This window comes from Aquarana catesbeiana, linkage group LG01, assembly GCF_042186555.1.
Source record: "Aquarana catesbeiana isolate 2022-GZ linkage group LG01, ASM4218655v1, whole genome shotgun sequence".
Lineage (NCBI taxonomy): Eukaryota > Metazoa > Chordata > Amphibia > Anura > Ranidae > Aquarana > Aquarana catesbeiana.
The window spans coordinates 812,163,916-812,183,194 of NC_133324.1; the positions used below are offsets into that span (position 1 = coordinate 812,163,916).

General features: G+C 39.7%; 1 protein-coding gene across 1 annotated transcript in view; it reads right to left on the minus strand.

The window, feature by feature from the left end:
* Positions 1–19,279, minus strand: part of TUSC3 (tumor suppressor candidate 3) — a 406,424-nt gene that overhangs the window by 160,167 nt on the left and 226,978 nt on the right. Inside the window, exon 2 of the mRNA XM_073608243.1 lies at positions 19,095–19,264. Coding sequence (XP_073464344.1) covers positions 19,095–19,264 — 170 coding nt within the window. The remainder of the gene's footprint in view (positions 1–19,094; positions 19,265–19,279) is intronic.

Consider the following 19,279-nt stretch of genomic DNA (forward strand, 5'->3'; position numbering starts at 1 on the left):
TACTCTTTAAGCTACACAGGTTGCTCATGTACATACATACTGCTTGGCATTGCCATTTGAGTACCTTACGGAGGCACATTTGTATCTTTGTTCATACTGTATGTAGTTTTTCTGAATATTGATTAATGGATTTTAGGATATTTTAATAAATTGATGTTTTCAGTCTACACCACTGGATGATTTTTTTTTAATTTTTTTTTCCAGGAGATATACATTCATTTTTCTTTGCAAAGTATTATCCTTGGAGATTACTGTACACTGGATGGGGCTCCTGGAATATCCAAGTATGGGGACTGTGCTATATATGGTGAGCAAATATTGACCTCTGGGAAACTGTGGTCTATCTATTTGGAAAGCTCTGCTCAGCATAGGGTAGTAGCAGTGGTAGTTCATTTCAAAGAGTCTCCCTCATCTTGCAACGCTGTGGATTAGAGTGTATGAATAAATAATCACATATGAAATTGACCTCTGGAATCCTGGGGTCTAATATATTGGTGAGCAGTTTGTGCATATGTTTGTTGGAGGTCACTGATTAAAGGAGAGTACATCTTCTGGAAGAAGAGTTATTTTATTTCAAGTGCTGCAGTTTTATTTCCCAGTTAGTGTATAACCAGCTTTAGTTTTCAGTGTTGTTTAAAGCAAATATTTCAAAGATTTCTCAATACACAGTCCCTACATTATTTAATTGTTATTGAGCACACATGAACTGAGTCTATATAAATAAATCTATACTACAGATAAAAATGTCTCACAAAGCTTTCAGATGTTTCCCTGGTTCCAGAGAGGTTTGAAGTTGAGAAGGTAGCTATATGGTAGCATAGTAAAGACTTCTTAAAAACAGTGTCACGTGTCTTTTTAAACAATCAACTGTTCAGCGCTTAAAGCGAAAACACACTAAAGTGCATACATGCCTGTATATAGTGAAAATATATGTATGAATCATGCAGTGCATAAAAACTTACATTTTGTAAAACAATAAAAAACTGAATTCATATAAACATATAATAAAAATTGAATATAAAAGAAATGAGTCCATTAAGTGTAAGATATAATGTGTGCATACAATGTAAGTGTTTCATAATAAGTGCTCAAAATGAATCCACGATGTGTATCACCACAGGTGCTCCCCCCCTGCAGGAATATTCGGATCAGTGTGACCACTATAGCTAAGTAGGGTCAAAAACAGCTTTCTAGCCTCACCATGGGCAACAAGACAACTCCAGAGCTCCTCTCTACTCCTTGCTCCCAGGTGGCCAGTAATTACCAATAATAAATAGTGGAGAAAGAAAACTGATAGTGCTTATATAATTTAAAAAGCATTTATTTGCATAAAAAGCGATGACAGGGTACTTACATTTTTCTGGTGTTACAAGAGCACCAGTCTGTTAACAGCAATGATCTCTGAGGAAGATACAAGACCCTGTATCGACACGTGATGGGGTTGGGCACTGGCGATCGCGGCACTAGGAACTAGCGTGAAGCTAGTTATTTCCACGAAAAGTGCCAGTGGGGCTTGTGTGAATTGGAGAGGTGATTCTCAAAAATTGATTTTATCTTTGCTGTTTACAGACTGGATCGCTTGTAGCACCAGTAAAATGTGAGTACCCGCTTTTTCTGCAAAGAAATGCTTTTTAGCCCTCGTTCACATTGGAGCAATTTGGCATGCAATTTGACATATCAAATTGCATGCCAAATCGGCGGCAATTGCCAGCAATGGCACCGTCCGAATAAGTGCGACGCCACATTTGCGGCGCAGCACCGATTCCCAAAAGTCGTTTCTTTACTACTTTTGTCAACTTCAAGGTGCGATTTCCATTGACATCTGTGCAGCAACCCACACAGATGTCTCTGAAATCGCCCCCGAGGTCAGGACTGCCATGCGGGAATGAAATTGTGCACTCGCACGATTTCATTCCTGCTGTCAGTGTGAACCTGGGCTTAAAAGATACAAGCCCTATCAGTTTTCTTTCTCTACTATTTATTATTGGTAATTACTGGCCACCTGAGAGCAAGAAGTGCAGAGGAGCTCTGGAGTTGTCTTGTTGCCCATGGTGAGGCTAGAAAGCTGTATTTGACCCTACTTAGCTGTAGTGGTCACACTGATCCAGGTAAGAATATTCTTGCAGGGGGGGAGCACCTGTGGTCATACACATCCTGGATCCTTTTTGAGCACAGAGGAGTGGATTCATTTTGAGCACTTTTTATGAAACACTTACATTGTGGGAACTTTATGGAATAATTTCTTTTATATTCAATTTTTATTATATGTTTATATAAATTCTGTTTTTTATTGTTTTACAAAATGTAAGTGTTTATGCACTACATGATTGGTATTGGTTTGATTTATGAAGTGATATTTGTGGTATCATCAGAATACTTATATCTTTTCACTATATATGCACTTTAGTGTGTTTTAGTTTTAAGCACTGCACAGTTGATTGTTTAATTGCATTGATACACATGTAGGATTTCCATTATCACGTTATAGGAGTGGCGCTTAAGGTTTCTTTTGGATTTAATCACGTGTCTTATTCCATCTCATATCCCAAAAATGAAAGGATTATTCCCCATTTCAGGATACTTGGTAGAGACATGTAAATGATTGCTGTACACCCTGTTTGCGTAATGCACATTCACAACTGTTGGTGTATACTGCAAATATAGGCTATTATTATAGAGCTATTTATTCCAAACTGCATTTTTTTTTTAATTGTATTTATTTATTTTTACAGGGCTCCGTGGTGCTGTGCTTTGTTGAACCCCTATGAACAAAAAAAGTGAACCAAAAAATGACAGCACACAGTTAAAAGTGCACAGAGGGTACAGAAATGGCCAAACCTCCAAAGAGGCAGAGCCTCTAACCCTGAGCCCCCTGGGGCACAAGGCCCCTAACAAAGGCAAGGCACGCCATGGTCTACCTAGTCCAAACCAAAGCGGACCCCACTACTTAGGGACAAGTCAAAGTCGGTCCACCAAGTACTTGGTTATGGGCTTTCTCGAGGAGAGGCCCCTCTGGATGGAGAGAGGCAAAAGACCCAAAGACCACAGAACCTCCCCCCAGACATCAGGGTAGACCACCATTAACCTGCACCTGTATAGGGAGGCACATCACGGGGAGCTCCCCACATACAGTTGTTTCATGTTATTTGGCCATCATCAATTCAGTGTATGGAAAATGTAGCTTCTATGATTTGTGACCCAAAAGGGGGGGGGGGGGAATTTACTAAAACCGGAGAGTGCAAAATCTGGTGCAGCTTTGCACAGAAACCAATCAGCTTCCAGGCTTTATTGTCAAAGCCTATTCAAACAAGCTGAAGTTAGAAGTTGATTGGTTACCATGCACAGCTGCACCAGATTGTGTGTGCACCATTCTTAGTAAATCTCCCCCAGAGAGGCAGTATAACCATAGTGGTCATAGTAAGAAGTGACTAAAGCAATCAAAAAGCCAGCACTCCAGCCAGCACAGTAAGATCTTCTTAAAACAGTGCGCATTCATACATAACATTCTATCACATATCCCAAAAACAAGAATGTTATTCCTCATTTTAGGACAGTGGGTGGAGCCATACAAATTATTACTTCAATGTGAAGGATTAGTTTGATGGAAACTATCACTGACTGTATTTTATTGGATTTGTCAGGGTATTTCCTATTCATATAGGTTAATGGAATGGCATATTTGATTATAACTGGCTTTTTTATAGAGTGGGAAAGGTATTTCAATATAATGAATTACATTTCACCAGGTTGAATATAAAGTGCATTACCAAGCTAACTAAGAGTTGAGTATATGAACATTAGATTATGGTATCAATTTTAGGTATGGAGGTAATAATTAGGTCAGTTAAGAACTGTGTTACTTTCTTCAAACCAACTACATCTTTGTGGCATCTTGAAAAATGGCAAATGATTCATGCAGCATTTGCTTCCTGGAATCCATCTGCCCTTAGCTCGGGTATGCATGCAAGAGAGTGTGCTTAGCTGAGAAAACCCCTCCTCCTCTCCTCCCCTCCAGAAGACTCCTGAGATGTATGACATAGGTAAGAAACCTGGGAAGAAACTGAAGAAATGTAAAAAAAAAAAAAAAAAGTTTAAAACAAGTAAATATGATATACTTTCCTATCTATTTACGAAGGCCAGCAGTATGAGGATTAAAATTAATTAATGTTGATTGGGAGAGTGAAGTTCCACTTTATTGGCAACACTGTTCTTTCTGCAGTGAAATCATGCAGCAGCAATGACAACCTTTCGACAGTGTAATCATAAATGGACAACTTGTTTTATATTGACAGACCTAAAGTAAGTAACAAATCAAAATCCAACTCCAGCATATGAATAAAAGCTGACTGTTGTAAGCACCCCAGAAGCATTATATGATTTGTCCAACACCCTGTAACTGTCACTTTTGCTCAACAACTTGGTCTGCATATAAATGTGAAGTAGAAATAGAGGCAAGAACATTTTTATAAAAAAAATATCAAAATGAATACTATCATTACAGGTATTAAAGAATATGTAAACCCAGCATATCAATTTCCAGAATTGGTCTTCTGTACCATGTACTTGTATGAAACATTATCCTGTTCTCTTTGCATTGCTTCCTTTGTGTGAATTCCCTGGTGTCGCTGCTAGTCCCCCTGCTTTCCTATTAAAACAAAGAAAGCACCGCGCTCACCAGAACTTCTAAATAAGCTGCAGTTCAAATGTGCCATATAAACAACAATAAAATAAAACAAAAGAAAGGAACTGCGCTATACCCTTAAATGTGCATAAATACAAAATAAAAAATGCGGTCTGCCTATATCAAATATTTCAATAATAGTAAACCACATATATGTGAAAATAAGTGATAAGACAACACAGTCCATACACCAGATGAACGGAAAAAACATTTCTATGGCAATGGGAAAAGTCCCTGGATAGCTCTTCATAGGAATCAGTGTGGAAAGGTAGAATTTGAGAAAACACCCATCAAGTGATCCTCCACCACCCAAAATGCACGCTTACAAAGGCTGATACACAGACTAGGTCTGTGAGTTGGAGATTAACAACCCCCCCGTACATACTCGTGCATTTTAGGTGGTGGAGGATCACTTGATGGGTGTTTTCTCAAATTCTACCTTTCCACACTGATTCCTATGAAGAGCTATCCAGGGACTTTTCCCATTTCCAATTAAATTTTTTTTTCCATTCATCTGGTGTATGGACTGTGTTGTCTTATCACTTATATTCACATATATGTGGTTTATAGGGATGAGCTTCGAGTTCGAGTCGAACTCATGTTCGACTCGAACATTGGCTGTTCGCAAGTTCGCCGAACAGCGAACAATTTGGGGTGTTCGCGGCAAATTCGAATGCCGCGGAACACCCTTTAAAAGTCTATGGGAGAAATCAAAAGTGCTAATTTTAAAGGCTTATATGCAAGTTATTGTCATAAAAAGTGTTTGGGGACCTGGGTTTTAAAAACGGCCGTTTTTTCAGGAGCAGTGATTTTAATAATGCTTAAAGTCAAACAATAAAAGTGTAATATCCCTTTAGATTTCGTACCTGGGGGGTGTCTATGGTATGCCTGTAAAGGGGCGCATGTTTCCTGTGTTTAGAACAGTCTGACAGCAAAATTACATTTCGAAGGAAAAAAAGCCATTTAAAACTACCCGCGGCTATTGCATTGCCGACAATACACATAGAAGTTCATTGATAAAAACGGCATGGGAATTCCCCACAGGGGAACCCCGAACCAAAATTAAAAAAAAATAAATAACGTGGGAGACCCCCTAAATTCCATACAAGGCCCTTCAGGTCTGGTATGGATATTAAGGGGAACCCCGGTCAAAATTATTTAAAAAAATGACGTGGGGTTCCCCCTAAATTCCATACCAGGTCTGGTATGGATTTTAAGGGGAACCCCGCGCCAAATAAAAAAAAAAAAGGGCGTGGGGTCCCCCCAAAAATCCATACCAGACCCTTATCTGAGCACGCAACCTGACAGGCCGCAGGAAAAGAGGGGGGGACGAGAGTGCGGCCCCCCCCTCCTCAACCGTACCAGGCCACATGCCCTCAACATTGGGAGGGTGCTTTGGGGTAGCCCCCAAAACACCTTGTCCCCATGTTGATGAGGACAAGGGCCTCATCCCCACAACCCTGGCCGGTGGTTGTGGGGGTCTGCGGGCGGGGGGCTTATCGGAATCTGGAAGCCCCCTTTAACAAGGGGACCCCCAGATCCCGCCCCCCCCTGTGTGAAATGGTAAGGGGGTACTTACCCCTACCATATCACTAAAAAACTGTCAAAAATGTTAAAAATGACAAGAGACAGTTTTTGACAATTCCTTTATTTAAATGCTTCTTCTTTCTTCCTTCATCTTCTTCTGGTTCTTCTGGCTCTTCTGGTTCTTCCTCCGGCGTTCTCGTCCAGCATCTCCTCCGCGGCGTCTTCTATCTTCTTCTCCTCGGGCCGCTCCGCACCCATGGCATGAGGGGGGGCTCCCGCTCTTCTCTTCATCTTCTTCATCCTCTTCTCTTCTTTCTTCTTCTCTTCTTCATTTTCTTCTCCGGGCCGCTCCGCATCCATGCTGGCATGGAGGGAGGCTCCCGCTGTGTTATGTAAAGTTTTTGTTATGTATACATAAATATTTTACCTTATATATACTTATATTATACTTGCCGACCAGCCGCCGTCATTTTACTGCAGCAGGTCGGCGTGAGCCATCATAGTTATACGTCGGCTCGCGGGATCGGAATAGAAGGCGCGTCGATGCTCATGGCCGACGGTCATGATGACCGCCGGCCACGAGCGATCGTGGGCATGAGAGGCAGAACAGGGACGTGTGTGTGTAAACACACAAATCCCTGTTCTGTTCTGTGAGGCGTGACAGATCGTGAGTTCCTATTTGCTAGGAACCACAATCTGTCACTTCCTCTAGGTCAGTCCCCTACCCTACAGTTAGAAACACATATAGGGAACACAGTTAACCCCTTGATCGCCCCCTAGTGTTAACCCCTTCCCTGCCAGTGACATTTTTACAGTAATCAGTGCATTTTTATAGCACTGATCGCTGTATAAATGCCAATGGTCCCAAAAATGTGTCAAAAGTGTCTGATGTGTCCACCATAATATTACAGTCCCGATAAAAATTGCAGATCACCGCCATTACTAGTAAAAAAAAAAAAAAAAATAATACAAATACTATAAATCTATCCCCTATTTTGTAGACGCTATAACTTTTGCGCAAACAAATCAATATACGCTTATTGTGATTTTTTTTTACCAAAAAATAAAAACCGCAGCGGCGATTAAATACCACCAAAAGAAAGCTCTATTTGTGAAAAAAAAAGGATGTTAATTTTGTTTAGGTGTAGCGTCGCAATTGTAGTTAAAGTGGCTCAGTGCCGAATAGCAAAAAATGGCCCGGTTATTCAGCGGCCAAATCTTCCGGGGCTGAAGCGGTTAAACTGAATGGGTTGTTCTACAAGGAGAGGATTCACATATACTTTAAACACATACCATTTTCAGAGCACACCATTATTGCTATAGTGGGTGTTTAAAGTAAATATAAACCCAAACTTTTGTTAAAAGCACTGTGTACCCAAAATAGTTGTTTCCATTTTTCATTAATGTTTGCATTTTAGCGATGCTGATCTACTGCGGTCTCTTACAAACCACTTCCTGCTCTCCAGATGCAGCTGCATGTTGTTGCTCAGTATAGGCTTCTTGATGGCGACAATGTTCACAGGACACAGCCTTGCCAATCCGGAAAAGAAAGTACATGAACATGGATCTTGATTTCAGAATCACTAGGTTTTATTTAAATGAAATCTGTGCATTTATGATTGAAAATATCTTTTGAAATTACTAACATGTTAAAGATTATATACAATTTTTTCGTTAATTTTTAATAATTTTAAAGGGAAAAAAATCAGCATTACAGATTAAACTAAAGTTTTTTTTTTTTACTGTTTCTGACATCTGCATTTGTATTTAAGGCTATTAAAAAACTCTTATCCCAACAGCATAGTATACTAGCAACCTGTAGAGGGCAGTGGAGTGACACAGATGTTTAGGGAATGATAAAATCTGTTAAGTATAACTGTGTATTAAAAAAAAAAAAAACACAACAATACCAGTAAAGCCATTTACTTACCGTATTACCTTTTATCCCAGAATTACTGTAATATGCATTTCATTAAGATATCAACACAATACACAATTCTCTGTTCAAATGTAAATGTTATGAGTTCTTATTCTTTAGCCTACAGACTTTTAGACTTGCAGTAGGATGTATTGTTATGTCATCTTCCAATGTGCTATTTAGCATAACATTTCTTGACATTGTAAAATGCTATAACATCAGTGCAGAGACCACTAAACTGTCAAGTATTTGGAATCTCAGCAGCCGACTGGTAATTTTAGCAATCAGCATTACTGTATAGTGTCTGGCCTTGTATACTGTAGAATATCATTTCCACTATCCGCATCAGAATATCATTATCTAGCAGTCTAATTTTCAGTCTTTTCTATCAAAGAAAGATGCATTTTTATAGTTAATTTTGGACCAATCAACAGTTTGGAGGCTATTCCAGGTATTCAGTACTCTTTAAGTAAATACATTTCTTTACATGCCTCACCCCAGGTTCAAATCGAAAACCCTGGCAATCATCTCTTTCTGAATCCAATTCCCTTGGTATAATTGAAGGTTTCTGTCACATAGCGGTCTTAAGCCAGACTTATTGCAGGTTTAAAACATTCCCTTGAACACAGTACCAGTAGCAGGGTCTACTATGGCTTTATCATATCCTTTCTCCTCTAAATACCTATTTGTGTAAAACCTATAGTTGTGCTCTGTTTTTACTTTGTAGATATAATATCTTATATGATACTGTGATACAGTATACAGTATATGACAATATACAGGCCTGTTGCATGTAAGCTTTGAAGATTATTTCTTAGTTTCAACATGGTGTGACACCTAATGAGCACATGGAGTTGGTGTGATTCTGTATTTTTTTCCTTGCTTTCTATGGCACTACCCTTTTGTGAAGTGGAATGCTATTTGAAGTAAACATTAAACAATATTGCATTTGCTTTTTTTATGTATTTTTTATTGTTTTCAAAGACATTACGAAACAATATAATCAAACAGAAAATAAAATAAACAATTATAATAAAGTTACAAGGAAGAAGCTATGATAATAAGCAATCTAATGGTAGAAATATCAATATCAGATGTTCATACATCTTCATAAGTAAAAAAAAAAAAAAGAAAAAAAAGGTAATACTTGATAAAGGAATTTAAATCAAATATATACAAATAATTATGTAATAATCCTGCTGCTTACTATAGGTCAGGGACTACTAGTAAATAGCAAAGATGCTGCCAAATATAGACCCACATACCCAACAGGCCTACCACTTATTGTAGCATGTTACCAAAAGCTAGACCTATGTTTTGGTGGTATACTGTAAATTGAAGCTATGCTTTCTTCATATAGGGCAAAAAATAAAATACCGTATTTTTATTATTGACCCAACCAGCTGCTTATGTTCCCTTTGCTCCATTTGGCCCCTGGAAGTGTCAAAGAATACCTGGTATTTTTAGGTATGGAGCCCTTTCAATGGTGGAAGAAAGTAGTAAGTGATGTGTAAGCTCCAAGGCACATCAGTTTTCCTATATTTGTTTACAATGGATGAACAGAGAAGTTGGAGAGCAAAAGAGAAGCTGAGTATAAGAAGCAGGTAAGGCGACAGTGAACCTGTTGCTTTTGCCTGTATAGACATTCCACAGATTCACTTTTAATCTTTAGCCCTTCCATGATCATCCTTAAAGATTTGTTTGGATCACAAATTCATCACTATGTAAGCCATTGTCCAACTTTTTGCATAATGCAGCTTGTGGTTCTCCATTACCTTTGAAAAAGCACCTGAGGATTTGAAATGCTGAAGGTCTGTGAGTACCAAGGCAGATTCTCCTGTACCATTGACCGAGCTTGGCTGTCAGTGTACCCAGATTTCATGGTTATCTGAATAAATAAACTGGCTTCTACAATGTACATTTGTGAATAATAAAGTGAATATAGGGTGGGTGTTATTTTGTGTACTGCTGCTTACTCCTATAAATTAATGTGATTGACTGAGAGTAACCACATGGCCATTAAAACCGAGACCCATACAATATAATGCCTTTTTAAACAGATGTTCATACATCTTCAGGTGTAAAAAAAAAAGAGTTATTACTCAATAAAGGAATTAAAATCAAATATATAAAAATAATTATGTATTAATTCTACTGCCCGCTATGGGTCAGGGACTGCTAGCAAATAGCAAAGATGCTGCCAAATATAGACACATATACCCAACAGGCTTACCACTTATTGTAGCATGTTCAATCTCATCAATGCAGACAGACCTATGTTTTGGTGGTATACTGTAAACTGAAGATGTGCTTTCTCCATACAGGTCAAGCTACTTATCTTCCCTTCGCTCCATGTGGCCACTGGAAGCATCAAAGAATACCTGGTATTTTTAGGTATGGAGGATCATGTTATTTACTAAGGCACCAAGCTCTTTCAATGGTGGTAAAATGTCCCAAATGATGTGTAAGCTCCAAGTCACATCAGTTTTCCTATATTTGTTTACAATGGATGAACAGAGAGATTGGAGAGCAAAAGAGAACGTGAGTATAAGAAGCAGGTAAGGCGACAGTGAACCTGTTGCTTTTGCTTGTATGGACATTCCACAGGTTCACTTTTAAGCTTTAGCCCTTCCATGCAAATCCTTAAAGGGTTTGTAACCCTACATTATGATTCGCTGCCAGCCCCCCTACTTTAAGCTAGCCAATAGCTTTCGTCTCTTAATTTATTATGAGCATGCGTGGCACTTCGTGCGTCGGATTTGTGTACACACGATCGGAATTTCCAACAACGGATTTTGTTGTCGGAAAATTTTATAGCAGGCTCTCAAACTTTGTGTGTCAGAAATTCCTATGGAAAATGTGTGATGGAGCCTACACACAGTCGGAATTTCTGACAACAAGGTCCTATCACACATTTTCCGTCGGAAAATCCGACCGTGTGTACAGGGCATAATACTCTGATTCAGGGCTACAGCAGGAGGGGCTGAGATCTCCCTCTAATGTCAGCCTGGTGGTCGCGTGACCACTGCGCTAGCCACTTGGCCCCTCCCGCTGTAGCCCTGGATAGGAGTAGGAGAGTGGCCGGGAGTCACGTGACTGACCTGAAGATACATCACAAAAAGGTATTTAGAGGCTTTGTTTTTAACAAACAGTTACACAGTGCAAGATGGCAGCTTATAAGAGATGGGCCGGCAGTAAATTTTTTAAAAGTTTAGTTTTTTTACTAACAGCAGAGGGGGGGCGGAGACAGCTCACACAGACTCTCAAGCTGACAGGCAGGGAGGGATGGGGGGAGAGGATGGGGGAGAGCAGAGCTGGGGATGAATGAGGCATGTAAATTCACCACAGTGTCAGGGCTCAGCAGCCACGATAAACTGTGGTCAGTTTACAGGGAGGAGAGCAGAACCAGGCAGGATCAGCCAGGTTTTTTACAGCTTCCAGAGGGACAGGTTATACAGCACAAGCACTGTGCTGCTTAACCTGCTATAAGGGAACTCTTTTTTTTTTCGGGTTACAAACACTTTAAAGATTTTCTTGGATCCAATGGCGTCCCTGGGGGGGGGCAGAGGGGGACCTGACCCCCCAACATTATGCTGTGCCCCACCATGTGCCCCCCCAATTAAAATTTTTTTTTTTTTTTTCAAAAAGGCAATGTCTAAGAGGGAGAGCGTCCCCAGTCAGCTCCTGCGGGTGATTCCTCCCCCCTCCCTCTGCTCACTGACACTGCATACTGCGAGCGCTCACACAACCACGGCTGCCCGATCTGCTCCTTCCCCTGCATCCTCATTGGCAGGGAGAAGAGCGAGTTGCAGGAAAGACTCCACCAGGACTCTCAGTTACTGAAAAAACAGACTAATTTCTCCCGTCCTTAGGACAGGAGAACCAGCCTGTAAATTCCAAGAGATGCCAGACCAGCGCTGTCAATAGCAGGGGCAGGACAGCAAGAGGAGGCTGGGGAACCCCACACTGCCAGAACACCAGGGCCCGGTGGCAAGACAACCTTTGCAACCCTGATAGGTCTCCCACTGCTTTGGACCCTTATATTTTCTTGGTAAGCTGGTGACATATATCTCTTGTTTTCTGCCACCCGGGGGGGGGGGGGGGCAATACAGTAGGAAGGGAGTTCACTGCAGAATATGTGAAAGGGCTGTTGTGGGATCGTAGTAAAGGGCCCCATGATATATATATATATATATATATATATATATATATATATATATATATATATATATATATATATATATATATATATACACAGTATATATATATATATATATATATATATATATATATATATATAATTGCATTTTATAGTTGCCCCCCTACTTTTGTCCCTGTCCCCCATGTGCCCACTGCTTGGATCCCTAATTTATCACTATTTAAGCCATTGTTCCACCTTTTATGGCATAATGCAGCTTGTGGTCCTCCATTCCCTTTGCAAAAGCACCTGAGGACACATCATACTGGAGGTCTGTGAGCACCAGGGCAGATTCTCCTGTACCATTGACCGAGCTTGGCTGTAAGTGTACCCAGATTTCATGGTTATCAGAATAGATAAACTGGTTTCTACAATAAACATTTGTGAATAATAAAGCTGTGTTTGAAAAAATGTTATTGAGGAAATAAATAAATAAATAGGGTGGGTGTTATTTTGTTTACTGCTGCTTACTCCTATAAATGAATGTGGTTGGAATGTGACCCATTGGGTATGGTTGTCCCATTGGGACAAAATTCATCCATGCCTAACAAACATGTTAAGAGTATGACTTAACACTATATAGGTCATACATACTGTTTTTACCTTTGTACTCACTATATGTTTTGTTTGATATGCCGTACTTTGTCTTGTAACCTTTCATTTGTAAAACTTATCCAGAAAATAATAAAAACTATGGAAAAAAAAAGACCAGAGACCCATACAATATATATGTAAAAAGCTGCATAAATAGACAGTGCTATATAAGTACCTGTAAAAAATAAAAATATATTCATAAGGAAAGAGAGAGTGGACTTAGTTCCACTAAGAGATCCCCAGAAAAGAGATGTCACTGTCAGGACTGACGACCACTGCTGCTGCATGCTTCACCTTTAGAAGCTGCCACTTGAGAATGCTTTGTGTGCAGAACAAGTTTAGGAGAAGCACAGTTTATTAAAAAATTGTATAACTCACATTAAGTACATATCTGGTCAAATTAATAGCAGATCACGGCTGCTGGAGATGCTCCCAGGGCTGCAGGAGAAGTTCTGGGACCCCGTGGGTATTGCGGAAGTGATGTCAGCTTGGGGGGGTACCGCCAGCAGACGTGATTTTCTATCATCTGCGGGACCGGGACACCTATGCAGATTTTGCATTTGACCTGTACTTATCCGCTTCCCGACCGGCTCCTGTATATATACGGTGGCAGAATGGCTCTTCTGTGTGAATTGCTGTAAATATAAGGTGGCTCCTTTAAGAACCATAACAGGCGCACGTGCACCCGCTGCATGGCGGGGGACCCGATGCACGTGGCTGGCGGCAGGATCGCAGTAATCAGTGGTTATATTTAGCTCTGATAGCTGTATAAATGTCAATGGTGCCAAAAAAAGTGTCAAAAGTGTCCGATCTGTCCGTCGTAATGTAGCAGTCCCGATAAAAATTGCAGATCATCGCCATTACTATTAAAAACATGCCATAAATCTATCCCCTATTTTGTAGATGCTATAACTTTTGCGCAAACCACTCAATATACACTTATTTTTTACCAAAAATATGTAGAAGAATACTGTTTTTTTTTTTTTTGTGGCCTAAACTGAATTTTTTTTTAAATTGGGATTTTTTTTTTTTTTTTTTAATTGTCGCTCTTCTTTGAAAGCGCAAAAAATAAAACACACAGAGATGATCCAATACCACCAACAGAAAGCTCTATTTTAAGGAAAAAAAGGACATCAATTTTGTTTGGGTACAACGTTGCACGTCTGCGCAATTGTCAGTTAAAGCGTCGCAGTGCTGTTTCGCAAAAAATGGCATGGTCAGGAAGGGGGTTAATTCTTCCGGGGCTGAAGTGGTTAATGTGAGTTCTAATATTTTTAATAAACTGCCCACTAGATGGTGTTTTTCTCTTTCAATACACACAGGAGCGGGGGGGGGGGGGGGGGATACATGCAATTCAGACACGAATCACACCGCACTTTTGTTTGAATTCCACGCGATTCTTTGAAGTGCAATTTGCGCCCATTCAATTGTATTAACGCAAATTTTGCCGCAAAGTATTGGTTTTAGCACAGTAAAATCACCAGTGTTAACCACTGTATCCCCAGAAGGATTTACTCCCTTAATGACCAGGCCATTGATGTCCTTTTTTTCCCACAAATAAAGCTTACTGTTAGTGGTATTTGATCACTTCTGCGGTTTTTATTTTTTGCGCTATAAACAAAAAAAGGCCGACAATTTTGAAAAAAAAAAAAAATTTTAATAAACATCCCAATTTTTTTCTTTAAACTGATTTCTTCATCAGTTTAGGTCAATATGTATTCTTCTACATATTTTTGGTAAAAAAAAAAGCGCAATAAGCGTATATTGATTGGTTTGCGCAAAAGTTATAGCATCTACAAAATAGGGGCATTATATTTATGGTATTTTTATTATTATTTTTACTAGTAATGGTGGTGATCTGTAATTTTTAGTGGGACTGCGACATTGCGGCGGTCAGATCGGACACTTGACACTTTTGACACTTTTTTGGGACCAGTGCCATTATTACAGTGATCAGAGCTAAAAATAGCCACTGATCACTGTATAAATGGCACTGGCAGGGAAGGGTTTAACATTAGGGGGCAATAAAGGAGTTAAATGTTCCCTAGGGAGGTGTTTCTCATTGTGGGGGGAGTGTACTGGTGTTAAGTTGTATAGAGTAAAGTGTTAATATTATGGTGTTGAATTATAGGGAATGAACACTATTAGTGTAAACAATCCTCTCTATCCAGTGAAAATACAGAGTTGAACAACTTTTATGAGTTTTAATTTAACTGAACAGTGTGGATTATATAAACACCAGGAAAGTGTTTATACAATCCCACAGAGTTAAATTTAACACTGACGATTTTACTGTGAGTATCGGGAGCATTTGCGCGAGTACTGATACTGGCATCGGTGCATGCCTAGTAAGTAGCCATGGTCATTGCTGGGGATAACAAGAGTTGAGTGTCTAAGCCAGCGGTTGAGTAGGGATATAGTCATAAGCAAAGCAAAGATCAAGGCAGGAGGTGTTTTGGCAAGGTCAGCTCAAGCAAGTGGTGAAATCTAGGAATAAAAGGTAAAGAAGGTAACAGGGACTAGAACTAGGCATGGATCAGAAGTCAAAATAAACTGAGACAAGAGTACAGGGAATACAAACTAGAAATCCATCAAGACCAGGATGACAAGAATAGATAAAATATCAGAACAAATCCCTTAGTTGAATGCTATACCAAGATTGGAAAAAATGGTTTCATTTTTTTTTAGTCATTTTAACAGCTTCAGCCCCAGAAGATTTTACCCCCTTCCTGACCAGAGCACTTTTTGCGATTCGGCACTGCGTTGCTTTAACTGACAATTGCGCGGTCGTGCAACGTTGCACCCAAACAAAATTGACGTCCACAAATAGAGCTTTCTTTTAGTGGTATTTGATCACCTCTGTGGTTTTTATTTTTTGCGCTATAAACAAAAAAAGAGCACCAATTTTGAAAAAAAATCAATAATTTTTACTTTTTGCTATAATAAATATCCCCCAAAAATATATAAAAAAAAAAATTTTCCTCAGTTTAAGCCGATATGTATTCTACTACATATTTTTGGTAAAAAAAAATCGCAATAAGCGTATATTTATTGGTTTGCGCAAAAGTTATAGCGTCTACAAAATAGGGGATAGTTTTATGCCATTTTTATTATTAATTTTTTTTATTAGTAATGGCGGCGATCTGCGATTTTTATCAGGACTGTGACATTATGACGGACACATCGGACACTTTTGACACTATTTTGGGACCATTGGCATTTATACAGCGATCAGTGCTATAAAAATGCACTGATTACTGTGTAAATGACACTGGCAGGGAAGGGGTTAACCACTAGGGGGCGATGAAGGGGTTAAGTGTGTCCTAGGGAGTGATTATAACTGTGGGGAGATGAGCTTCCACTCACATGACAGTGATCACTGCTCCCGATGACAGGGAGCGGTGATCTCTGTCATGACACAAGGCAGAACGGGGAAATGCCTTGTTTAGATAGGCACTTCCCTGTTCTGCGGCTCCGTGGCACGTTCGCCGGGAGACTGTCGGAAGTCAAGTCCGCCGGTCCCACGGGCACAGTCACGCTGTATGCGCCTGCTATCCCCGCCTCTTAAAGGGGACGTACAGGTAAGCCCATTTGCCCACCGTTGCCATTGTGCTGATGTGTATCGGCACGCAGCGGTTGGCAAGTGGTTAAAGAAGTATAGAGTCAACAGGAGATGTGCCTTTAACCATACCCATGCATGTTCACAGCTCACCTGAACAGATAAATGAGGCAGGTCCACTTGTACCAGAACACAGGAAAGAGACATGAATTTCACTGAGCCAGACATGACCGCAGGAAAGGGAATATGCAAAGTAGCAGTAAAAACAGACAAGCAGGGGGACAAAAGAAATAGCAGCAAAACAAACAGGTGGACAGGATGAGCATAGGTAAGTTCCTGATAAAAGGCATGTGGAATAAAGGTTATGTGTAACATTCTCTTCTAAACTTAGAAAGTTTGTCCTGAAAATTTGGATGTTAGTGAAAAAGTATCACAGACAGTACTCAACTTTTTTGGTTGTAATGATGACAATAATACCCCTTAAGTGCACTAAATATCTTGCTGAGAGACCTTGTTAGAAGACCATTATCTGGTCTAAGTGTAAAAACTGGCATAGACTGTGCTATCTCAACATTTCTTGCTTGATGCAGTAAACATTATTTTTAGGGTTAACTGTATAGTTAGAAGTCATTACATACAGTATCTAATGCTGGCCATTATAAACATGTCATTCCATATCTGTTTCAGGTCATTTATAAGCATTATATACAGGGTTGTACCATTTGCTTTTTTTCCTCCTCAATATACTGTTTATTTTTAATCCTTATACTGTACCAGACTATTTTGGACAAGCACTCGTAAAGTAGAGTTATTCGTGTTATGAGGGTAATTTGCCTCACTGAATATCCTAAATGAATGTGAATTCTTACTGTGCATTTCCTGTTCTAGAAAAATGTTAAATATGATGTGACTTCTTTTTAAGAATAATAACATACGTATTAACCACTTGCCGACTGTATAACCTAGATATACAGTGGCAAGGCGGCTCTCCTGCACCAGATCACGTACCTAGTAAGTGATCTGGCACTCCCAGGTAGGGGCGTGCACGCGTGCCGCTGGCGACCTGGCTCTGCTGTGATTTTACACAACAGATGTCGATCAGCGGGTACCGGCGCCCGCTGAACATCCGTAACACACAGTAAACAAGGCAGAGCCATGTTTTGACAGCGGGGAAGTAATAGATTTTCTTTCTCCTCAAAGCAGGGAATAAAATTGATTACTTCCCCTAGTAAAAGCACCACACTGTAGACACATAAACATAGGCACACATTTAACCATTTGATCGACCCTGAAGTTAACCCTTTCCCAGCCAGTGGCATTAATACAGTAAAAAAAAGTGAAAAAAAAGTGTCAAAAGTGTCAATCAGTGTCAGAATGTCCGCCGCAATATCGCAGTACCGCTTATAAGTCGCTGATCGCCGCCATTACTAGTAAAAAATAAAAAATTTAATAAAAATAATTAAAAATTTCCCATAATTTGTAGACGCTATAAGTATTGCGCAAACCAATCAATATGCTCAATTTTTGAAGAAATTTATAAAGAAATTAGATTTTTTCAATTTTTTTTATTGAATGTGTTTTACAGCAGAAAGTAAAATATATATATTTTTTTCAAAATTGTTGTTTTTTTTTTGTTTATAACGCAAAAAAAAAAAAAAAACCGCAGAGGTGATCAAAGACCACTAAAAAGTTCTATTTGTGGGAAAAAATTACAAACATTTTATTTGGATACAGTGTCGCACAACCGCGCAATTGTCAGTTAAAGTAACGCAGTGCTGTATTGCAAAAAATGGCCTGGTCATAAGGGGGGGGGGTAAATCTTCTGGAGGTCAAGTGGTTAATAACGCCCATAGTAATGTTAAGATTAACCCCAAGCACATATAGCAAACAAAAATGAATACTAATTAAGAACATTAAATTTTTTTTGTTAATGCAAGCTGTGCGAGTACCTTAAATTGACCGGGTATCAGCATTTCGAGAGGTAGCACAAGGAGACAAAAATGCCGTGTACACACGACCGGTTTTGCTGTCGGAATAAACTCTGAAGGTTTCTCCGACGGAACTCCGACGGAATTCCATTCAAGCGGTCTTGCATACACACGGTCAACCCAAAGTCCAACCAAAGTCCGACCGTCCAGAACGCGGTGACGTACACTTATGACAGGACTAGAAAAAGGAAGTTCAATAGCCAGTAGCCAATAGCTTCCATCTCATACTTGCTTCAGAGCATGCGTCGTTTTTGGTCCGTCGGAACAGCATACAGACAAGCGGTTTTCCCGATAGGAAATGGTTCAGTCGGAAATATTTAGAACATGTTTCATTTCTAGGTCCGTCAGAATTTTTTAAAAAAAAAAGTCCGATGAGCCATACAAACGATCGGAATAGACGATGAAAAGCTTCCGTCGGACTTTTTCTGTCGGACATTCCGCTCGTGTGTACACGGCTTTAGGTGTGTTGCAGTACTCATGATTAGCAGAAAAACAGCTTCAATAAATATATGCCACCTGAGTATTTTGCTGTTTGCCTGGAGATCAACGTTAATAAAAAGGAGCCAATAAACATGAAAAGGTCACATACACTGTAAAGATAAATGTAAATAATGTTTAGAAATACTTGCCTGCATACAGAGCATTGTCTTTGAGGCTGCAGCGCGGTGAACATCACAATCACAGAATAGTTACGGGGTGGTGCCTTCACAAATCTCCTGAACTTGTCTCCATTCATACGGATGACTGATCGGCGAGAGCTCCATTCCATCATTTGCTCCACCTTTTCACTTAGAAGGTTCTAGAGGAAAGAGTA